Genomic DNA, 19,766 nt, shown 5'->3' with positions numbered 1-19,766 from the left:
TCCTCCTCTGGCTGATCATGTTGTGTGAGATGAAGGTATGGAGTTCATGTGATGTCATGGTGAAATGGAGGACCTGCTCCAAAAGCGGGTCGTGTAGAGGTTACCGTAATAAATGCCTCCTTCAGTTTGTTTCCATATCTAAATGGATTTCTCATGCAAGAAGTATGATGAATGACACTTTGGTGCCTGCCTTGTTGTTTCTGCTTTCTTGCAGACATTGATGAGTGTGCCAGTAGACAAAATAACTGCACCAGGGAGCAGACCTGCATCAACACATACGGAGGCTTCCAGTGTGTTCGCGTGGACTGTCCAAAAAATCCTCATGCCACTTACGTCAAAACATCACCCATGTGAGACTCACTGGCCAAAACTATAAATACAATTTGAGATACAATGCAAAAACTCAATTGAAAAATATTTTTTATTTACTAAGTACAGACCATTACAACCAGAATAATGAATATTAATGATGATAACAAATGACACTGACAAAAAAAGTAATTGTACCGCTCTTGCATTGTATGCAAACAATGTTATTCCACTTACTCTTGTTATTGTTTCTTTCAAGGCGCTGTGAGCGAAATCCCTGCCCTGTGGATAACAAGCTGTGTTCTCAGGCTCCAAATTCCTTCTCCTACCATTACCTGGCAGTCGTATCCAACCTGTCAGCCCCCCGTGTCATGTTCCGGGTTTCGGCGTTGCGTCCAATAGGTGACACGCTTCGCTTCTCTCTGCTGGGTGGAAGGCAGGCTCGGCGCCACTTCACAGTCCAGCGTTCAGATCGCCTGACAGGTCAGCTGATGCTGAGCAGCCCAGTGCAGGGCCCTGCCACTCTGGAGGCTGAGGTGGAGATGAGTGAGCTGGAGAGAAGGGTCCAGCTCGGCAGGTACATAACCAAAGTCACCATGTTTGTTTCTCCATATGAGTTCTAAAACAAAAGCTGGGTAGGAGTCAAAGGTCAAAAGTTGCAAACTAAATGCTATTCAACATAAACATGAACGTTGCTCTTGCACTGCTGCTTGGCTGTATTCGAAGACATCCATGCATTGCTAAACAAATGCTAATATGGTGTAATTCTTTTCATGAATTCAGCAAAACATTCATTGTGTAGACCACGTAAAAAGAAATAATTCCATTCCATTAAATAAATTCAATTTACTTAAATCATTACAAATACACGTTTATTAGTCTATAGTATGTATGCCAGCAAGTTATAGCGACAGGCAAAACAATGAAAGGCTCTTTAATGGAATAGGCTACAATAAACCTGTGTATTGCCCCTGGCCAGTCGTATAAGTTAAGAACAGATTTGTGTTAAGTTAAACTGCCCAACATTTCACACAAATAGTCAATATGTCAGTAAAATGAGACCAGATTATGATTTTTTTTTTTCGTACATATATACTAATTGTGATTTTTTTGTTTACTGGTGTGCAGTGAGATTTTTCTTATGTAAAATTCATGTCTTGCCCAATAAAGTTTGGGAAAGCTGTTATAGACGTTACTGTTAAAAGTGTTAACTGATTAAAGCACTAGTTCTTCACGTTCTGAAGTTTGTTGCCTCAGATGTGAATTGATATCATAAATGCTTTTAGTTCCGATGTACGTATGTATTAAAATGTGAACATTTTACAGCTCCCAAATAAAGATAAACATTTAAATAGATTACAATGTGTGGGAAAAAATATATGGTTATATGTGGAAAGATGGTGTGCAGGTCTTCTCTGAATTTGGTCTTCATGGAAGTGAGAGGTGCATGTGAGTTGTTGCAACACTTTCTGTCAAAAAAGCCCACAGAGCAGAGCTGTTCTACAAACAGAGCACCAAATAGAGGCTGCTCAAAGAGCTACTATGTTCTTACAGTACACCAACAACCTGGCTGCTTAAATTCACCTAAATAACCTGCAGTACCACGCCTGGGCAAAATTTTCACATAGTGCATGGTGTGTCTGACCCATCTACTGTACACATACTCATAAATGGTTTGTAAATTTGTGCAATGTTTTAATCAAGACCTGCCGAGCACAAAGATGTACCTATGAATCATATGTGAATATTGCTAGCAAACAGGATGTGTTCAGGTACTGGTAGTTGTCTAATATATTCAGCCATCAGTTTCCTCAGTGCAGTTGCATGCTGAACACAGAAAAGATGCATCAGTGCTTGAAAGATGCTGACTGAATTAAAATGCTGTCTTTATTTACATTGCAAAATAGTTCTCTTAATCTTCCACCCCCCTCTCTCAAATGATTAGCCTAGCATCTGTCTTTCAGGGATTAACCCTTTCCTTTTAAACATAAACATGTCGCTTCTTTTGTATTTGACTTTGTCATTAAGCATTTGTTGGATATTATTTGGTATCTTATGCTTTGTGCATTACTTGAAGGGTATAGAAATTAATTGGATCAACAGGTTTTGGAGTTTTTGACATGAGAAAGTCTGCACGCCCGCGACCTTTGTGAAGTTAAGCGCTTTGAAAAATGAATGAATGAAGTAATGAATGAATAGACTGACCCTCAGAAATTAATTATGAATTCAGCTGACGGCACTTCAAAACTAGATTTGTTGCTTTTATTTTAATGTTAGTCCTCATTCTTTTTTGAATACGTCTTTCATGTCTCTTAAACGTCTACACACATTAAGCACAAGGCAAAGCAACGTAGAAAACTGAACGTTGTTCAGTGGATGTTAAAACGCGAAACAACACCGCCCCCTTCTGTTCACATGTGAAAACTCCACCCACTCGCTGCCAAAGTAATTTCCATCTCGCTTTAATAGACAAATAAATGTTTTTTTTACTTCGACATCTAGATTTAGTTGCAGGACAACATGAACTCATGATGTCTTTCTGAGCGAGTGTGCGTGTTTGTGTGTTTTAACAACGTCTCGAATTTAACAAAACTATTTAATCATTTATAAACAACTGCGGTGCATCTTTTACTAAATTATTGATTGTGTTTCATACACGCATTTAAATCATTTTAATTTTTGAATATTTACTATAGTACTATAAAACAGACTGGCGAAGGTTTGGCTGAAAAGAACCTTTAGGAAAAAAAATGCTGAAATGCATCATCCATCGATACATCCTGGATGGATAAATAAATATATGTAAATTACGCTTGATGAGGATGCGGAAAAGGGACGGATGGAGCTAGCGCAAAACGCTTAACCGTAATGTTAAAAAAAGAACAATTCCAAACTTTTCCCCGGCTCCTCCCAATGACCTCCCCCCCTCTTCCATTTTTCTAAGGAAAAAAAAGTTTTATCCTTTAACCATCATTAACTTGAACAACATCCAAGTAAGTAACATCAAATGATCCATCATATCTCAACCCCAAAGAGCTGCACGCTTTTTATCGCTCCAGTCCACAGTGTCCAGTAAGATTTTTGTAAAACTTTTTGGAAAGTCTCACGTTTCCCTTGTTTTTGTTCCCACTGCTGCTAACTAGCTTGGAGCGTTAGCTTAGCTTTTTGGTAAACACGACAAGCGCATCTACTACTCCAGGGCATCCCGCGACTTAAAAAAGTAAAATGACGACTTTCAGTGCCGTAGTCGACAGACCATTTCATTTCTTTAATGGTACTTAATTACCAACATCCTAACTTTATTGTATCAGTAGTTAGCCACGCATGGTCTTCCATGGAGTGCGACGAAATAATTACATTTTGCAAACAAACATCGGTTTAACTGTTTTTGGTTGTTTTATTGGATGCTCACCTAATAAGAATGTCAAATGTAAGATTTTTGCGCCGTCGATAGTTTTTTCTATTGGATTAGTAGGAAAGTGTGGTAAGAAAACATCTTAAGAGTAAATGAAAGTAGAGTATAGTAATTCGGATATTATTCTGCGAACGTTTATCCCATTTTAATGAGTATATATAGGCATCTACTATTTGCTAGGATTTCACAGTTCTGAAATCATTTTTCACAGAAATACCAACAAATGAAGTGTAAATAATAATAATAATGGTTGACTGTATTAGTAATGCAATGACAGCTTTATTTCCTTTTCATGATGTTGTTTTTCCACGCATCAACTCATTGTTCTTGCATCTTCCAGCCTGATGTTCTGTGATCGCCCCACGATGACACAGTCGTAGCTCCGACGTTGTAGCAAAATGTCTCCCAAAGTGCCCGGCGGCCAGGGCAAAGGAGAATATTCGGCAGTTCAAGTCGCAGTCCGAGTGCGTCCGCTGCTACCTAAAGAACTTCTCCGCTGTCACGAGAGCTGCATCACTGTGGACCCGGAACTACAGCGGGTCACCTTGGGTCACGACAGACACTTTCTTTGTGACTTTTTATTTGAAGAAACGTGCTGCCAAGATGAGGTTTATTCTGCAGCTGTCCAGCCACTTATCGATGCTTTCTTCCAAGGTTTCAATGCAACAGTCTTTGCTTACGGTCAGACAGGCTCGGGCAAGACTTACACCATTGGAGAAGCTAACATATGTAAGTTGTTTACCTGCATTTAGTCATGAAACGTGCTCAGTAGCTTGATGCGCTTTGAACCATCCTGCTTACCCTAAGCTGTACTTTGTTTGTTTCAGCATCATTTCGAGATGAAGAGCAAGGCATCATTCCCCGCGCTGTTGCAGATGTATTCAAGCTGCTGGATGAGAACGACCTCACAGACTTCTCTGTCCGAGTGTCCTATTTGGAGGTCTACAAAGAGGAATTCAAGGACTTATTGGAGGTGGAAACTGCCAGCAAGGACATCCACATTCGGGAAGATAAGGGCAACATAGGTAATGAAATTTAGGGCAAGCTATTTTATTGCTGTAATAGGAATTATACTAAATCGTGTTTGATCTCATGTTGATTTCTGCAGTGCTGTGTGGGGTCAAGGAGTGCGTAGTGGAGGGCCTCGATGAGGTGTTGAGTTTACTGGAATCGGGAAACACGGCCAGACACACTGGCGCAACTCAAATGAATCCAAACTCCAGCCGATCGCACACAATTTTCACCTTGTATATGGATCAGAGACGGGGAGGTTTGCGTCTCTACGGGAGCGCCGCTGGTGGCGGACCCCAAATGTTGTCTTCCAAGTTCCATTTTGTGGACTTGGCTGGCTCCGAACGCATCTTGAGAACGGGCAACACTGGAGAAAGACTGAAAGAGAGCATACAGATTAACAGCGGCCTACTTGCCCTTGGAAATGTTATCGGAGCCCTCGGGGACCCAAAAAGGAAAGGCTCTCACATTCCGTATCGAGATTCGAAAATCACAAGGTGCTTTTCTGGTCATACCCTACTATTAATGGAGCATATATATTTTAAATATATAGTTTGGATTATTTTTTTTCCATTACTGTTTTACACAGGATTCTCAAAGACTCTTTAGGCGGAAATTCCAAAACCCTGATGGTAGCCTGCATCAGCCCGTCGTCGTCAGACTTTGACGAAAGCCTCAATACGCTAAACTACGCCATGAGGGCCCGCAATATTCAGAATCGGGCCACAGTCAACTGCAAGCGGGAGCCGGATCGCGTAGAAGGGCTGGAGCAACAAATCAAGGCTCTTCGTCGAGCCCTGGAAAACCGCCACCGCTCAGAGACCCGCATCATTTCTCACGCCGATCCCAACAGGAGGCCGCGACTTGGCGAAGGCGAGATCAGCAGACTGCAAGCGCAAGGGGCCCACTATCGAACCTGCACAGACACTGCTTACAGGTGATGTAGTGTAGAAACTCGGGTACAAATATCAATGATGTCATCTGCTCAGAGCATAATTTTCTCCATCTTTGTCTGATCTATCACGCATGTACTGGAAACGTACTAGATTGCTACGCGAGCTGCAAAGTGAAGGGGTGCTGACGACGGAACAGAGTCTGAAAGTCAAGGAGTGGCTCTGTTCCGTGGAGGAGGAACGTAGCCGTCTGACGACCGCATCTGGACCGGACAGCGGTATCGAGAACAGCTCCACAGAGGATAGCCTTGCTTTAAGAAGGGAAAGGCCTGCAGTCAACAACCTGGTGGGTCTCACTCAAACCTTGAAAATAATGCAACTAAAGCTGACCAGTGATGGGACCTTGTGATTTCCTTGGAATACTATTTGCAGAGATTCAAAGCAATTCAGCACAATAACTATATACTATTTAATATAGTCATATATTTAGTAATGTTTATAAATTAAGGTTTAGGTTCAGTAAACTATGGATTTTTTTCTGAAACATCATTGCCAAAAAGTTCAAATGGATAGTAGAATCCGTATTGCGCAAGCTTTTATAGGTCAAAAACAAAACATGAAAATAACCCCAAAACCTGATATACTATAAGACATTTTTTAATTCAGCTTCCGAAAATATGTATAAATGCGAACATGTGCAACATGGTAATCTCGTTCTGCAACGCGTGCCCAGGATTCCGATTCTTTGGAGAAGTGGAGCTATGAGCGTGACTGTGCCAAGGATGGAGAGAAGGATGAGACTGTCGTCCGGCTTCAAGCGCAGGTCTTGCGTCTGGAGAGAGAGAATACTGATTTCCTGGCAGCTCTGGAGGATGCTATGGAGCAATACAAGCTGCAGGTCTGATCAAGCACAGCTCTGCCCCCGCCATTACTGTGATGCTTTTTGCTACGTTTATTTCTGCTTATTTACAGTACATCACAATGCAGTATGTTTTCTCTTCCAGAGTGATAAGCTTCAGGAGCAACAGGACCTGATTGCAGAGTTGCAGTGTCTGCTAGCCAGTCCCGACGTGCGCGGCTTCGGCCTTAATTTGTGCTCACGGCCTCACACCGCCCCGATTAGCTCCGTGCAACAAAGCCAAAATGGAGGCTCACAGGTAACCAATCATAACAGTTTTTTTTATACACCTTTTTTTAACAATTATTTTTCGAATCACATAATAGTAAAGGTGTACCTAAGCTGACATCTAAACTCGCATCTTTGCAATTACAGGGTGATGTTTCTCTCTGTGATGAGCAGATAAGCTCAAGTGCGGCAGACATTCATGGGATCAACGAAGACGGCGCGCAGTGTAACCATCCCAGAGTGAGACAAAGGTTTGTTTTTGAAATCACAATTTGCAGCGACTAAGATAAAATATTGAACCAATTAACTGACAGGCAGGTGAACCAAACCTGGACCAAGAAAGACATGCTCTTGGGTGGACGAGCAGTTGGTGGTAGAGGACTAACATCTCAGCTACTTGAGCTCGACCAACGCCCCAATATAACCAGAAAAGCATGTAAGTTTAAGATACCCGCTTTGGAGCTAAATGAATACATATAGTTTGGCCCTCATTGTTGCTAAGACTTCCTTTTCAGCTCAGTGCAAATTGAATTTATTAGTCATAGTATTATTTTCTTCTGTTACTTCTCAGCCAACTCCAGTGTGGGTGACACATCTGTACGCGATGCTCTGAGGGGCTTCGAAGGTGTTTCGGACTCGGGTCTCCTTCAGGCCCAGCAGAAGATAAGGGAGCTGTCGGTCACGATCCGCATGAAAGAAGAGCTCATCAAGGAGCTGGTCAAAACTGGTACACAACACAATCTTCTTTAAAAGCATGCCTCAAACCTTTTGTGTGGCAACATTTCTGCACGCCGGATGTGATTTACCAGGCAAGGATGCTCAGTCCTTGAACAGGCAGTACAGTCACAAGATCACAGCTCTGGAAAGCGAAGCCGTGCAGGCCCGGCAGGAGCTCCACGAGGCCCAAAGGCAACTCCAGGAGCTGGAGAGGCAGGAGAGAGAGATCAGTGCAACAGACAAGACCAGAGCTCAGGAGTGTCGACGGAAGATCGCGGCCGCTCAGAGCAAAGTTCAGGTTTGTCTGGCATCCGGTCTGGATTCTCTCTGCTGGGTAACCAATTTATAGACTGTCATTATGAATTGAGATTCACTCAACAGCCACCTCATTAGTTCCCGCCGAACGAGAGCAAGTGTAGGGGTTAACATTTGGAAATCCAGTTTGACAGTGAAGCTTTTATTTTTGCAATGAAGCTGTTTTTGTCCATCCAAGGTTCTCAGTCAACGTCAGAGGGATACGGCCCATCTGGCTAATCTGCCAGCGCAAAGCGAGCGCCGGGTGCTCGAGCTGGAGCGAAGTGTTCAGTCCATGAGGCAGCAGCAGGAGCTTCTGCAGAAGCGACTACGTCAGGAAAGTCAGCAGAAACGCCGTCTGGAGACTGAGATGCAGCGCAGAACTCACAGAGTCAAGGTATTTTTGTTTTGTTACTTTTAAACAAATATTTTGATGTTCATCAAAATGAGTTCTTCAGATCCGCACACTAACTCTTCATTAGGAGCTGGAGATAAAGAATGAGCAACAGCAAAAGATTCTGAAGATCAAGACTGAAGAGATCGCCGCCTTCCAAAGGCAGAGACGCAGCGGCAGCAACGGCTCCGTCATCTCACTGGAAGAGCAACAGGTTTGTATTGCACAAGCGGGCTTAATTAAACGTCATTCTGTTGTGATGAAAGCTTACTGACGATGCCATTTGGCACCTTGTGTGAACACGCAGAAGATAGAGGAGCAGAAACGCTGGCTGGATGAGGAAATGGAGCGTGTACTGGAGCAAAGACGAGGACTCGAAGGTCTGGAAGGCGAGCTCACGAAACGAGAGGAAATCCTTGCCAAGAAAGAAGCCCTGCTACAGGAGCGCAGTGGTCTGGAGACCAAGAGACTTCGTTCCAGTCAGGTATTGAAACAGAAACCCAACTAGCATAAGGAAATATTACAAGGCTACATTTTCACCGGGGTGCTTCATTTGTCCTCCCTGCAGGCACTGAGTAAAGATCTGGTGACTCTAACAGGACGCATCGAGACCCTTGAGCACGAGTTGAGCGAGAGGAACGGTTTGCTTCGCAGCAGCAGCGCTCAGGACTCGCAACAGATTCGACAAGAAATCTCCAACCTGCGTCAAGAGAAAGATTCTTTGCTTAAACAGAGAGTGGAGCTGGACGATAAGTTGCGGCAAGGAAACCTACTCTCACCTGAGGTCAGATTTTGCACGCACACAAAAGAAGGCGTTCTTGACAAAGGCCCAGTAGCGACTATGCCTAAATATATATTTTGTTTATTTTTATGTAAATGAGTTTTATAAACTTAAAATTAGTGGTGTTGTTGTTTTCCTTTCGCTTTGTGTTGCTGGTGTTCAAAAACGCAGGTTTTATTGTCTCCCTGCAACCTCAGTACACTTTTAGAAAATCATATCTGTCTTCAAAAACACAAGTGTTTCATTTTAGCTCTTCTCATGAATATTCATGCTCAATTCAGTCTTATTTATGGAGCACCTCATGTCCTATACCAAGAACATGTTTAGGCCCACTGTCCTTATATATAAAAATGCTTTCATTTGATTAAGGTGAGTCAACTGAAAGCAAGTGCGAGCTTAATGTTTTCTCTCTGATTCAACCAGGAGGAGCGAACTCTCTTCCAGTTGGATGAGGCCATCGAAGCTTTGGACGCCGCCATCGAGTACAAGAACGAGGCCATCACCCAAAGGCAGAGGCAGCTCAGGGCATCCGCCAGCATGTTGTCCCAGTGGGAGATGAATCTCATGGCCAAACTCAGCTACTTGTCGGCCTCCGAGACAAGAGCTTTGTTGTGCAAGTATTTTGACAAGGTTTGTGGGTTTTTTTTTTTTCCATCTCTCAATGATTACTATAGTGTGGAGTGACGGTAATGCTGGTTGTCTTGCTCAGGTGGTGTCGCTGCGCGAGGAGGAGCGTAAGCTACAGCTGGCGCTCGCCGAGCTGGAAATGCAGTTGGACGAACAGCAGAGGCTGGTTCAGTGGCTGGAGAACGCTCTGGATCGCACGCAGCTCGACACCGACCGTAGGCTCACGCAGCAACAGAAGGAGCACGAGAGGAGCGTGCAGCTCTTACTGCAGCAGTGTCGAGGTTTCTCCATTTCTCCAGGAATTGACATTTTCCGGTTTTCAGTGAATTCTTTACTTATGTGGGAGAATTTGCTAACTTTTTTCTGCATGCCAACACAGAGCAAATGGACGAGGGCCTGGCAGGAAGGCAGCGGCAGTACGAAGGATGGATTCACGGCCTCAGCAAGGAGCTCAACCACTACAAGGCGGCAAATCTTGAACTAAGCAACAAACTAAGGGAATTCTGCGGCTCTTCCAGCCAGCCAAAGGAGCAGGTCAAAGGTACATTCCGAGTCTTATTTTCATCCTTACAAATAGGATCGGTCACAATCAAATTGAATTCTGTCCTATTGTTGTGCTCTGCTCCAGTGGTGCCATGTAACGGTAAACAACTCACTGTCAGTAGCATGGACAACCATGGGGGAAGAGGGACACCAATGAGTGAAAAACCTCCAAAGTCCAGAGAGGAAATGCGGGAGCTGGTGAATGCACCTCTTCCATCCACATGGAGGCGCTCTTCTCTCCCCACCGAGGAGCCCGCCCTCATGGAGGAGCTGTGGCTTCCAATGACCTCCGACGGTCCCGTCAACCGAGTAGTTCAAACCGGCTTGAACTCGTCCAGCGTTGGGACATCCCTGCCCGCTATGAAGTCTCGAAGGGAGTCCCGCCGCAGCAGCCTTAATGTCGGACCACTCAATTCAAATAATGCTTTCATAGACTTGAGGAAGAATCTTGCCTGAAAAGCATTTTAGAGGGGGGTGTAGAATGGCTTTGAAATTGTTCACTATGGTTTCTAAAAGAATTGTTTGCAATTTTATATATTTGTATTTAATTGTTTAATGGACTGATTTGAATACAAAGCACTTTGACTATTGTAGTGTCTGTTTTTAAGATGTTTGAGGGTATGGCTATCAAAGCTGAGTGAGGTCAGTCATAAAAAAATGTTTTTTTTTAAAGAACTCACGCATGTGGAAGTGCAGATACTTATGTAAAACATACGGTGGAAGTAGATGTACTCAGCCAGGTTGAGTACCTAAATGCTTCTCACAACTGGTTGAGATTAAATTACATTAAAATATTTTATCTGCTAAAGTACAAATGGCATTTATATTTTAGTCTAATACAGTTTATCGTTTGTTCACTTACCATTAGTTTTGTTTTGTATTTATGACCTAAAATGTTTTTCAGTGAACTCTGCCGTAAACCGAGAACTTCTTGACCTGTCCAGTTTCCTTTTAGCATGGCAGTACCCAAATCTGAACAGCAGAGGGGAGTGTAACCTAAGTGCAAGGAGGTTGTACCCAAGCGCAGACTTACTTATTAACTGAAGAGGCGTGATGAGTAACGCTCCAACGTTGTTGAAACGCGGATAGGTGAGTAAAATACACTACTGTGTTGTTTTAGTCATTCAAAAAGTTTTGTTCATTTTCATTTCCCAGTACTTTTTATCCTCACTGCAATTTAGACATCAAGATGGCTCACCTTTGAATTCATATTCACCATACGACAATGCACAAGACTCCTGTAAGTACTTAAATGTCATATCTTGTCGTTGTTGCGCAGATATTGTCGACCAAAAAATGTAAATTGCATTTAATTGTTTGTGTTTGTTCAAACAAATACACTAACTAGTACTTACTGGTCATTGAAGAACGGGAGTTTTGTAGGTGGGTGGCAAAAAGCATCTCAAGGTTTAAAGCGGCTAAATTCCAAACAATCAAGTCGTGATTTCTATTTGGATCAGCACTGATTCCGAGTAATGGGTAGTAGAGAACTACATTATTGAATACCATAACTAATCACACTAAAAGGATATGAAGAAATAGTATGGGATAGAAGAGCAGTTTGTAAACAATATTGCAAACGCTCTTAATTTTCGACTCTAGTAAAACAATTCAGCGCACCCGAATGTTTGTCCAATATTCCAAAGCAGTATTTCTGAACACTGACACTTGGGGGCAGCAAACAAATTTCTTCTTTCTAGTCGTCCTGAAATATTAATATTTATAAACCAAGATTTCACGGGTACATTACAGAACTTTGAAGGCTCTCTGTAGTAACAGCCCTATGTACACTTATTGAAATTTGAAACTGTTATCAATCCTCTTGATCATCTCGTGACATCTAAATAATGTCACTACGTACTGACGTTGCAAAAGATTTAAAATAAATAATCAAATCAGATGAAGTTACTAGTCAAAACTCTGACTGGAAGTTTCAAATAAAATTGAGTATAAAAACGATGGGAATCATTTTCTGATTGGCCAGTCTTTGACTTCCCTCGGTGACGTCATGGGGACCAGGGGGAGGAGTTTGTGGGGGGCGAAAAGAGGACGAGAGGAGGCGAGAGGCGGCATTGAAGGCTCCATCATCAGGGCGCGAGAGACTGCGCAGCCTCCGCACCCATGAATTAGGGCGCCTTCTTGGCCGCTGAACGCGTCCTCATCGCTCACCCTTTTGCGGGACTAGAAGTCCCCAAGATGGATACAAAGAACGAGAGCTGCCTGGAGATTCTCCTCATGCCACCGAGGGCATGTGGTCCCACGTATCGATCCGATCACCTGTTTGTCACACCTGGAACCGGAAGGATGCTCTATGTCCATGAGCACATGTGGTGGCTGTTGGAGAAGAAGAAGAAGGAGGAGGAGGAGGAGGGGACTCCACGCTTGCGGCAGATGGACATCTTGTACGGATACGTGTAAGTTACGGCTCTTTTTTGTGCCTACAGCCTGTCGTCGTTTCGATCAAAATTGTCCTCACGTGAATTCATGTTTCTCACCATGACAGGCAAAAAAACCATCATTTATTAAAAATATTCCACTTTAGTCCTGTATCCCGAGACAAACAATTTGTGTCTTGAAACATTTTGTAAGGTGTTGATAACATCTTCAGTTGTGTCCTTGTGATGCATTCCCCGTTTCCCAACTACATCACATCATTATCGTGGAGTACTGCATTGGATAAATGTGTATTTTGAAATTATTATTACCTTAATGTGATAAATATATTGCTAGTCATGCAATCTCTGTGTACCTTTTAATAAGATATTTTAAAGGCACGAGTCAAATTAATATTAAGCTTTGTGTCACATCATGCCAAAGAGGCCTATTCTAACAATGATTACAAGATATTCTTCCCTTTTGCGGCCTGCAAATGAGCCCAAAACAAGTCTGCATAAAAGAACATATATATGAACATATATATTTTTATTTTTGACAGCCAACAACTGTAAATCAATTTATGTAATATTCTCTCATAACAGATAACCTGACTATTTCAAGACAATACATGTATTTCAAACAACTTTGTAAAGTAAAATGCAATGTCGCAACATGAATGGCCTGCTTGCTAGTAAATGCATCCCTGCAATAAAATTCATCTTCATAATCTTTTTGTCTTATTTCCCCTTGCAGGGAGGAGCACACACACTCTTGCGGACTGTGATGGCAAAGAAAAGAGCCTGTTCCTGTCTTTGGTTATCTAGCTGTATGAGTGTTAATCATCCATCATAAAGCTAGATAACCGAAAGTAGGAATGACCTTCAAACCTTCAGGAGACAAGAAGGCAGAAGCAACATCAGAGGATGTGCTGCTGGCTTGTAAGGTACGTTTGCTTCATGTCTACATGCAGTTTTGGATTGAACTATTTGAAAAAGGCTTTATGGAGACTCAAGGCCTAATAATAACCTCATTCACTACCCACCTGTTTCTTTCCAAATAAGTTTGGCTCTTCTCAAGAATTAAAATTGGGAAGACCGTTTTCTGAATCATCACTAAAGTACTGTATGTGTAATATTCATATTTGTCCACAATGACAGTTTCTGCTACCTGAATAGATCCTACTCCACTTTTCCTACTTTCATTGTTTTGGTCATTAATAAACTGGGTGATTTGTGCATTTAAATAATTGACTGCATGGGAAATAACAAAAAAATTATATTCAACAAATTAATTAACAAATTGATTTTCTTTATCAATAATCCTCGGGCAAGTCTATTTAAGTTAAAAGTTGTTATAAAGTGGTACATGAGAAAATCAATAAATGAGGATTTGAAAAATAAACATTACTGTAAGTACTTACAGCCTTAAAACGCCTTTGTTAAAAACAACAAATCTTAACACATTGATTTTGTTCTGTTCAGTTTTAAGATTAAAGAATAAGAGTAGCCAAAAAAGGTAAGCATAAAAAGACACAGTAATAATGGTTTAATCAATATGTCTTTTTCTACTACAATAAAAAAAAATCTAGGCAATGAAAGCATGTAATAAAATCTATATTCCTATTAGTCTTTACATGGGAAAAGTAATCTTTAGATTTCAATTGAGCAAGCAACAGTTAAGTGACCAAATAACAACAATAAAATGTATTCAGTGATACTAAAAATTATACAGGCAATTTCTAATTCACTTATTTTCTTTCTTCTTTTAGTCCAAGCCTCATACAGACAAAGCAACAGGGCACACAAATGAAATGAAGGCCTCATGGCCTCGTTGAGGCAGCACATGCATGCTCACTGTCAGCCATCTTGACATTCTCCCCGCATGGTTGTGGACATGCAAAAACTGGCTGCCTTAATTGGCACTATTCAGTCTTTAAGGCCTCATGTGTGCCGTGTGTGTGATCTCACTAAGTGGAGCTTTATGATGAGGTCACCTTGCTGAGGCCTCTCACAGGTCAGTCTTTCATTGAACCCTTTTGGAGGCATTGAAACAGATTTGGAAACCTAAAATTGTCTCTTCACCTAATTATAATGCAATTAAAACCTGGTTTCATTAGTGAAGGAAGTATATAATAATAATTATCACTAAAATGATGACTACATTTCTGAAATAAAGATTAACTCATTTTCAGCAATAATGAATAATAACAGCGATTTACTACTATTGTTGCCAACGTATTAATTTTTAAACTAACTTCAAAACAGTACTTATCAAAATGTAAGTTTTTTTTCTAATGGTAATAAATATTTTGGTAATTATTATATTGTGTTGGGTTTAACGGGGGACCAAAATCTGTACTTTAGTATTTCTGATTATCTGAACAAAGGTTTTGATGTATATTTTTAATGTGTGTGATTCTATAAATTAGACACAGGACGTTAAACGGAAAAGTGTCCCACTAGGGATGATATCAAACGCATGATAAGCAGACAAATGTCAAACTCAACAAGACACTGGTGTGTTCTGAATTAAAACTAAATGTGCGGAGGAATGAAGCCCATCGAAGTTTATTTATTGTTCATGTACAGTAAACTTGGAGTACATCACAAAAAGCGTCAGTGTGTCCTCGTTTGTCCGTTTGTCACCATTGCAAAACAGGGTGAATTAAAACGAAGCGTTGATGAATAGCAATTATCATTATCATAATTGCATAGGAACAAAGGAAGCTGAATATTTAAAGTCACAGCAACACCATTTCCAACAACGACCATACATGCGACTAGATAATAATGCTCATTTTTACAAAGACTGTCGTTTGTGACGGACTGCAGCATACGTGTTAAATAGTTTGATGACGTCATCGATGCAGTGTAGTTCTACGCTTCAATAAACTATTAATTAAGGCACAATTTTAATGAAGCGCTTTCCTTGTATTGGATTATTTGGGTTATGGTGCACGACTTACCTATCCATCCAAAAATATAAACATTAATTTAAAGAAACTCACTGAATTGCACACAGTTTGTGACCTTTCTATTATGATGACTCCTGACATGTCACCATTCATTAGGTGTATTTTGACAATTAATACTGTCAGAATTTTGTTCATATGTCACCTATTGGTGATACAATTACATTTCAAGTATCATAAAAGGCCTCTGTAGCAGAGGTCCACATGTGGTGATCTGCAGGGAGCCCCCAAGAACCTACACGAGTAGCCAAGCTGTACACCACTATCTGAGTTATCTAAAAGCTGCCTTTGCCTCATTCAGGAGTCCGGTCGGTTAACACGTGCTTCATCGTGCGCATTATTATTCTCGACAAGGCCTTGCTCCACAGTGGCGGCTTTGTGCATGGGCCACTTGACAAAGGCCCGCCTGCGTACTGTTTGTGTAAGTGTGTAGTCGAGCGTGTGTCTATGAGAATGTGGGAGAGACAGAGAGGGAGAGTGAAGAGGTGGGAACCACGATCCAGACAGCAGCAGACGTCTCCTGAAAAGTTGCCTTTTGTCTTACTGCCTCTTGTCTGTCTGCAAGACACTTTCTCACCGTGTGTAGTGTGTGTCTCTTAGCATTTGTGTAGTCGCATATAGTACTTAAACCAGTAAAGTACAGCCGTAAATCTAATGGTAAAAGACACGCTGAATTAACTAGAAATAAAATTGACAACTTTTAATAAATGAAATCCAATCAACATTACCAAATGATGTATTAGAAAATGAAATTTAAAAAACATCCAGAATAGTTTTTCTCAGTTCAGTTGTATTTACTTTTTAAATACATTACAATAAATCTGTATACAATTCTAGTAGTACAAATTTTATTCAACTTTTATGTGCCATATGTTTTAATAGAATCAATTATTTAAGTAGTACAATGGAGTCCTAATGTTCAAATTGTACATATTGTAACAGTGATTTACAATCATTTTAAATATACATTCTAGTCTTATTTATGTCTACTAAGAACTGTAATTTAATTGTGTTAATTATAGTGATACTTTGAGGGCAAAAAAACCCACCTTTCTAATTAGTAGACCTATTTGCTGCCAAAAATTCAAAAATCACTCATTTAATTCTATATGTTGATACACGTTTATTTCGTCTCCAGTGATGTTGCACCTAAACATTGAATCTGACTTTTATATGTACATAGGGCTAAATATCATAATGCCTTCCTGAATGAATAAGTGAGAATAAGAAAAGTTCGATACGACAAGCACTTTTAAAATAAAGAGAGGAAATGTACGCATGCAAGGAGACGGATAAAATACAATCTGAACGTTGATGTCTAATGAACATTTTTCTCCTTATTGTGATGAACAGGCAGTTATTATCTGCCTCATGCGACTGGCGCCCCACCACCACAGACATCTCGCTTTGTCTCACAACAAAGTAATAATGAGCGAGAGAAATAACTTCGATCTTTCTTATTCCCACACTAAAACAAAATATTACAAGGTTAAAATGACCATAGAATACAGTTTTGAAATGAAAAAGCTATTTTTCTAACAAGATAAGACAATTAAAAGACAAGGCTGAAAAAAATATAGTTTTTCTTCAATTAGAGTATTTTTATTTATTTTTTTAGATATTGCCATGTGTCAAAAGTATCAAGGCTGGCTGGTCTACTAAGTTTCAGATTGATGAAACGGAACCCTAACCCTACTTCAAAACCCTAACACTAGTTTGAAACCCTACTTGAAAACCCTAACCCTAGTTTGAAACCCTTATCCTAGTGTGAAACCCTACTTTGAAACCCTAACCCTTGATTGAAACCTTACTTCAAAGCCCTAACCCTACTTTGAAAACCCTAACCCTAGTTTGAAATCCTACTTCAATACCCTAACCCGAGTTTGAAACCCTAACCCTACTTTGAAACCCTACTTTAAACCCCTAACCGTACTTTGAAGCCCCATTTTGAAATCTAATACTACTTTAAAACCTGACTTTGAAACCTTAAGCCTACTTTGAAACCCTAACCCTAATTTTAAACCCTATTTCAAAACCTTAAGCCCACTTTGAAACCCTAACCCTAATTTCAAACCCCACTTCAAAACCCTAACCCTACTTTGAAACCCCACTTTAAAACCCTAACCCTACTTTGAAACCCTAAAATTAAATGGTCACCGCCCCCCTCTCCAGTTCCAAAATCCCATCTGCATCCCTGCTGGGATGCATTTCCATTCCTTCCCGCCACTGACTCAGACTGCCAGTCAAGTTCAAGTTCACAGGATAGAAATGTCTGGACTCTTCATTCACTGTTTCTCCTCCCCCTTTTGAACCCCACCCCCTTCTGAGTATTAAGATGACAGAGGGGCTCTGCCGTTGTTATGGCAGCAGGCTGGACGGCCTGAGTCTGTTGGTGAAAAGGACAGCCTGTCACAAACACGCATTGAGCGAGAGAGAGAGAGAGAGAGAGAGAGAGAGAGAGAGAGAGAGAGCGCAGACGTCGGGTCCCCCAACAGCTGTGCGCACCCCCCCCTGCCGATCCTCTAACATCCCAAAAGCATCTACACACCCGCCAAATCACTCACCCCCTCCCACGCCTTGGTCTTTCAAATAGCACCAGGATCCTGGGAACACCGGGAATGTCACATTCATCATCCTCGCACGGCGCTTTCTCAACGTTCCTTGCATCCTTCATCACTACAAACCCCGCCCGCCCCGTGCCCCCACACACCCTCCATGAATCATGTAATGGCGGCTAACTACGGTTCAAATTATTTTAAATTCAAAATCAAAAACAGAAATGACACAAGTTGGTGCGTGGGAAAGAGAGTTTTGTGTTCAGGTTACATTCAAGTAGCACATGAGACGCTGCTCATTTACATAAACTGCATGCTGTCTGAGGGGTTGGGTCGGGGTCGGGGGGGGCGCTGCCGCCACTTCGAGACATGATGTTGCATTGAGGAGTGGAGGAATTGTACAGAGCAGACAGCATAGAAAAGTTGGAAAAGGAGAAAAAAATGCGTCCCTTCTCTCCCAGATGCCCACTCCACTGATTCTTTTAAACCATCAAAATAATTTGAGTAAAATAATCCAACATATTTATTTCTGATTCAAACTTAGATGGCACCAAATTATCACAAGCTCTAACAATAATTTTATTTTTTTAAATTTCAGATTTGAATGGAAGATGTTACATTTTGAATTTAGTAAAATATTTGATAGTAAATATGTCCTATAAATTCAAATTGAAACTTTTGTGTTTGTTTTGATGCAGAGCTGTTGATTTTGTCCAGGTTCTTGACCTGTGAAAAATACCTGCGTCAAGAAGAGGTATTGTTGTGTTGTGTGCAAAAGTCCTAACATTGCCTATTTTTGTCTTTTCAGGAATAGAAGCAGCTGATGCCACCCTGTTGCGGACTAAGTGTCCCATTTGACTTTTCATCCGTCATGAGCATGAAACACAAGAGACTTCCTTTGCTTATACCAATTTGAAATTTGAATGTTAATTTTATGTCAATGTATAAAAAGACAGTTCAAATACGTAAATACTTATGTTTTCAATTAACGTATGGTTTGCAATCCTTATATCGGCGTTAAAATAAATTGATGTAAGAATGCTAATAATTTTGGGAGATCCATATGTTCTGCTCTTGGAAATAAAGAAATGTAACTAGCATTTATTGTGACCAAAATAAATTGACTGGGTCGATTTGAGTGACGTTTTCATCAATTTTTTTCTCAAGTGGTGTTTTCAAAATGTGACAATGCAAAACAGCAGATTGACAAATGTTCACATGATGTCTGAACTGAGTTGAACAGAAGAGTCATGACCTTTCGTTCTCCTGGGACACAGCTTGACCTCCCACAATTTGCCACACGTGCTGCTTCCAGACAGCCGTTTTCGTTGACCCTCACTCACATACACCAAAAGGAATTGTGTGATGCCCGGCTTATTAAATTCTACCAGACTTAATGAATAATAATAGCATGTATGGACTGTCAAATGTCATGTTCATCTTGTAATGCCTTAAGCCAGATGAATGAATAATTAATTCATATTTCGAAATCCTCCGGACATGGAAGAGAAATGATTGCATCCACATGACTTAATTTGCAGTATTATGGTCAACATATTGTATTACCAAATAAAATGTTGAAATGCTTGAAATATCATGGTCAAAGGTCACAGGTGTCAAGCTCTAGTCCTCGGAGCCGCGTTCCAACATGTTTTCCAAGTTACCCTCGTTAAACACACCTGCGTGAAAAGATTTTGGTCATTTTCACTTCTGCAGGAGCTAAAACTTTTCACGCAGGTGCACTTAACGAGGGA

General features: G+C 41.0%; 2 protein-coding genes across 9 annotated transcripts in view; both read left to right on the top strand.

Moving 5' to 3' along the window:
* Positions 1-1,665, top strand: part of LOC125967168 (fibulin-7) — a 63,052-nt gene extending 61,387 nt beyond the window's left edge. For all 4 annotated transcript variants that reach the window (XM_049717948.1, XM_049717947.1, XM_049717949.2 and 1 more), the window contains 2 exons: positions 215-350; positions 569-1,665. In XM_049717948.1, coding sequence (XP_049573905.1) covers positions 215-350; positions 569-932 — 500 coding nt within the window. In that variant the 3' untranslated portion in view covers positions 933-1,665. The remainder of the gene's footprint in view (positions 1-214; positions 351-568) is intronic.
* Positions 1,666-3,153: 1,488 nt separating this feature from the next.
* kif7 (kinesin family member 7) lies at positions 3,154-19,150 on the top strand. 5 transcript variants are annotated; one of them, XM_049718278.1, is made up of 23 exons: positions 3,154-3,302; positions 4,065-4,453; positions 4,552-4,749; positions 4,833-5,232; positions 5,325-5,672; positions 5,782-5,974; positions 6,362-6,526; positions 6,633-6,785; positions 6,902-7,005; positions 7,069-7,190; positions 7,326-7,481; positions 7,564-7,769; positions 7,965-8,162; positions 8,248-8,373; positions 8,467-8,643; positions 8,728-8,943; positions 9,364-9,570; positions 9,650-9,848; positions 9,947-10,108; positions 10,196-11,199; positions 11,292-12,524; positions 13,240-13,429; positions 18,821-19,150. In XM_049718278.1, the coding sequence occupies exons 2-20, from the start codon at positions 4,123-4,125 to the stop codon at positions 10,564-10,566; spliced, it is 4,032 nt and encodes a 1,343-aa protein (XP_049574235.1). In that variant the 5' UTR covers positions 3,154-3,302; positions 4,065-4,122; the 3' UTR covers positions 10,567-11,199; positions 11,292-12,524; positions 13,240-13,429; positions 18,821-19,150. The 5 variants fall into 5 exon arrangements, with proteins under 5 accessions (XP_049574235.1, XP_049574238.1, XP_049574234.1 ...); XM_049718281.1 differs by adding an exon at positions 14,255-14,499 and having other exon boundaries at positions 10,196-12,524; XM_049718277.1 differs by having other exon boundaries at positions 10,196-12,524.
* Positions 19,151-19,766: the final 616 nt, after the last annotated feature.

This window comes from Syngnathus scovelli, chromosome 4 (genome assembly GCF_024217435.2).
Source record: "Syngnathus scovelli strain Florida chromosome 4, RoL_Ssco_1.2, whole genome shotgun sequence".
In the NCBI taxonomy this organism is placed as follows: Eukaryota; Metazoa; Chordata; class Actinopteri; order Syngnathiformes; family Syngnathidae; genus Syngnathus; species Syngnathus scovelli.
Note: the sequence above shows the minus strand (reverse complement) of the source record. Positions and strands in the feature narration are given on the sequence as shown.

Coding starts and splice junctions, on each gene's coding strand:
- kif7 (XM_049718278.1), top strand. CDS start 4,123: ATGTCTCCCAAAGTGCCCGGCGGCCAGGGCAAAGGAGAATATTCGGCA. Junction 6,786..6,901: donor GCCAAAATGGAGGCTCACAG/GTAACCAATCAT, acceptor TTGCAATTACAG/GGTGATGTTTCTCTCTGTGA. Junction 7,482..7,563: donor CAAGGAGCTGGTCAAAACTG/GTACACAACACA, acceptor GTGATTTACCAG/GCAAGGATGCTCAGTCCTTG.